General features: G+C 42.1%; 1 protein-coding gene across 1 annotated transcript in view; it reads left to right on the top strand.

Moving 5' to 3' along the window:
• NUP188 (nucleoporin 188kDa) overlaps positions 1 to 3827 on the top strand; it is a 96032-nt gene that overhangs the window by 25715 nt on the left and 66490 nt on the right. The window contains exons 3-5 of the mRNA XM_011931446.1: positions 2095 to 2179; positions 3019 to 3099; positions 3766 to 3810. Coding sequence (XP_011786836.1) covers positions 2095 to 2179; positions 3019 to 3099; positions 3766 to 3810 — 211 coding nt within the window. The remainder of the gene's footprint in view (positions 1 to 2094; positions 2180 to 3018; positions 3100 to 3765; positions 3811 to 3827) is intronic.

The following is a 3827-nucleotide window of genomic DNA, read 5'->3' as shown; positions in this document are numbered from 1 at the left end:
TCAGCCTCCTAAAGTGCTGGGATTACAGGTGTGAGCCACCGCTCTCGGCCCCAGTGTCTGTTATTTTGTTGTTTTTGTTGTTGTTTTTGTTTTTGAGATGCAGTCTCCCTCTGTCGCCCAGGCTGGAGTGCAGTGGCACAATCTCGGCTCACTGAAACCTCCACGTCATGGGTTTAAGCAATTCTTCTGCCTCAGCCTCCTGAGTAGCTGGGATTACAGGCGCCTGCCACCATGCCTGCTAATTTTCGTATTTTTTGTAGAGATGGGATTTCACCATGTTGGCCAGGGTGGCCTCGAACTCCTGATCTTAAGTGATCTGCCCGCTTCATCCTCCCAAAGTGCTGAGATTACAGGCGTTAGCTGCCATACCCAGCCTACTGTTTTCTTTACTATCTTTTTTCTGTTCCAGAATCCAACCTAGTTGTCAAGTGCCTGTAGTCTCCTCTTAGCTGTGACAGTGTCTTAGTCTTACCTTGATTTTCATGACCTTGAACAGGTTTGAGGACTGGTCAGTTATTTTGTAGGATGCTCCCAAATTGGGTTTGTCTGATGTTTTTCTTATTATTAGACTATTAGGGGTTGTGAGTTTTTGGGAAGAATACCCAGAGGTGAGGTGCGCTTCTTTTTTCTTTTTGAGATGGAGTTTCGCTCTTGTTGCCCATGCTGGTGTGCAGTGGTGCGATTTCAGCTCATTGCAACCTCTGCCTCTTGGGTTCAAGAAGTTCTGTCTCAGCCTCTCTAGTAGCTGAGACTACAGGTACATGCCACCATGCCTGGATAATTTTTGTGTTTTTAGTAGAAACATGGTTTCACCATATTGGTCAGTCTGGTCTTGAACTCCTGACCTCAGGTGATCCGCCTGCCTCAGCCTCCCAAAGTACTGGGATTACAGGCGTGAGCCACCGCGCCTGGCTAAGCTACCCTTCTTACCACATCATAGCAGAGAGTACATGCTGTCCACATGAAATCACTGGTGATGTTAATCTTGGCCACTCAGTTAAGGAGGCGTTAGACAAGTTTCTCCTCTGTAAAGTTACTTTTTTCTCTTTTCCTACTTTATTTTTTGGAAGTGAGTACTAAATATAGCCATGTCCAGCTAATTTTTTTCATATTTGGTGGAGGTGCGGGGTCTCACTTTGTTGTCTAGGCTGGTCTCAAACTCCTGGCCTCAAGCTACCCTCCTGCCTTGACCTCCCAAAATGCTGGGATTACAGGCATGAGCCATTGTGCTGGCCTCTCCCTACCCTATTTATTTATTCATTAGTTTATATCAGTGTGGACTCAAATATATTTATTTTATTTATTTTATACTTTGTTTATACCTTGTTTCAGCTTTGGCCATTGGGCATTCTTTTAGGTTGGCCTCTCTCCTTTGGGCGTGTCCTTCCTTTTTTCTTTTTTTCTTTTCCTTTTTTTTTTCTATTAAATTATCTCCTACCAAAAGGACTTTGGTTTTTTAAGCCCTTCTGTACTTTCTTTCACTATAAGATGCTTCAACATTTTCTTGTATTTTCCTTGCCCTGGCTCTAGAATCAACCAATTCCCCAAGGAATGCTGTTATTAGATAATGGTATTGTAAAGCAGGATCTGGGTGCTGCATGTGCCTGCTGCTATTGGAGTGTTATAACTTCTAGGTCTTCTCAGTGGACAGAGCTATTACAGATAATATGTATGTATGCCACAGACCTGGTTTTAAATTTTAGCAACTGTTTATTAGCTGTGGGATTTTTGGTAAGTTATTTATCCTTTCTAACTGTTGGCAATTCTGTTTGTAAAAGGAGAATAGTGATGTTTGCCTTTCAGGGTAGTAGTAAGGATCAAAAATAATGTAACTTAATGTGTTTACAAATAACATTGTTATAACTGTAATTTAACCACTTTTGTTTGTTTGTTTGTTTGTTGTTACTTAGGCATAACCAGTTCTGTGTTATGAAGTCTGTGGAGGTGAATGTGTGTGTGTGTGTGTGTGTGTGTGTATTTTATAGGCATCTGAAGAGCAGAAAAAAGTCTGTAGTGAAAATATTTTAAAATATTTTTATTTTAAACTCAGTGGGCTATTGAGAATGAAGAAATGATTCACTGTTCTTTTCATAGTCCAAGTTCAGCTGAAAAAGTGAAAGCTGATAAAGATGTAGCTTCACCATTGAAGGAACTGGGTTTAAGAATCAGCAAGTTTTTGGTGAGTAAAAATTAGCACTCGCTCAGTTTATTACTTGCGGTGTGGATGTGCATGGTTGTGTTGCTAGTGATAGTGAAAATTCAGTTTATTTTTGTTTTGGGAATTAAATTGAACATGTTGTGTTTTATAAATACCCAGGTTGTAACTCTTCTCCCTAAAAGTTACAAGTCAAAGTTGCCTGATCCATTTACTGCATATCATAGGGTTTTCTTCACCAGACATGTGGTGGTCTTTAAGGCGACTAAGTTTGTCATTTCAGAAACTCACATCATGCCTACTGCTGTATTAGAGTGCTTGGTGAATAAGCATCGTTGTTTCTGGCATGTACATTTAATTGTAATAAAAATTGTATGTCAGTGACTGGCTCTTGCCTTCCATTAGAGTCAGAATTGTTATGTTGAATGAATCTTTGAGTAGCATTTTTTTTTTTTCTTTTTTTGAGACGGAGTCTTGCTCTGTCGCCCAGGCTGGAGTGCAGTGGCCGGATCTCAGCTCACTGCAAGCTCCGCCTCCCAGGTTTACGCCATTCTCCTGCCTCAGCCTCCTGAGTAGCTGGGACTACAGGCGCCCGCCACCTCGCCCGGCTAGTTTTTTGTATTTTTTAGTAGAGACGGGGCTTCACTGTGTTAGCCAGGATGGTCTCGATCTCCTGACCTCGTGATCCGCCCGTCTTGGCCTCCCAAAGTGCTGGGATTACAGGCTTGAGCCACCGGAGTAGCATTTTTGTTTATTCAAGTCCTGTGTTCATTGTAGAAGACAAATCTTTAAATGCTCTGCATCCTGTGTGCGACTTCTGAGCTGAAGTGACTGTTCCTCACTTAAAATCTCTTGTGTTTCAGGGTCTTGATGAAGAACAGAGTGTGCAGTTACTCCAGTGTTACCTGCAAGAGGACTACAGGGGTACTCGGGACTCAGTAAAGGTTTGTGGTTTATGTCAGCTCCTTTCTGCTGCCTTTATCCTTTTTCCCTGTTAGTTTTAGATAATGAAGGGTTTTGGCACCAATTCTTTTATGAGTGGTAGGTGATCAGGTACAGGCATCTTCAGGAAAGACCTACTAAAGGCTTTAAAAAAACAACCTGGGTGCAATGGCTTGTGCCTGTACTCCCAGCTTCTTGGGAGGCTGAGGCAGGAGGATCACTTGAGCCCAGGAGTTTGAGGCTGCAGTCAACTGTGATCGCACTGCTGCACTCTAGCCTGGGCAAAAGAGTGAGACCCCATCTCTTTAAAAAAATAAAGAATATATATGCACATAAGCTGAGATCTGTCTTCATACTTGGAGGAGTGGAGAGGTCAAAGACTGACATGTTAATCATAGAATCTTGGGCTATTAGAGGTGATAAGGATTTGGTAGAATTTCTAGCCTGCCCAGTCCCTCATTTTGCATAAGAGGACTGAGGCCAGAGGAGAAGGGAAGGGATTTGAGCACAGGTTTGGGTACATTTGAGTAGAAAATAAGGTGGAAAGTATATGTAGAAACAAATGTGCAATTATAATCTTGAAGGATGAAGTGAAGGTATGTATCTTGTTTTATTACTTGAGTTTTGCCTAAAAGATGGACTCTTAACTGCTCTGTTTTTCTTTTCAGACAGTACTGCAAGATGAGAGGCAGAGCCAGGCCTTAATCCTGAAGGTCAGTAGTAGTCACCA

Source organism: Colobus angolensis, unplaced genomic scaffold (assembly GCF_000951035.1).
Source record: "Colobus angolensis palliatus isolate OR3802 unplaced genomic scaffold, Cang.pa_1.0 Scaffold9, whole genome shotgun sequence".
NCBI lineage: Eukaryota > Metazoa > Chordata > Mammalia > Primates > Cercopithecidae > Colobus > Colobus angolensis.
The sequence above is the reverse complement of the archived record's forward strand: the minus strand, read 5'-3'. Positions and strand labels throughout refer to the sequence as shown.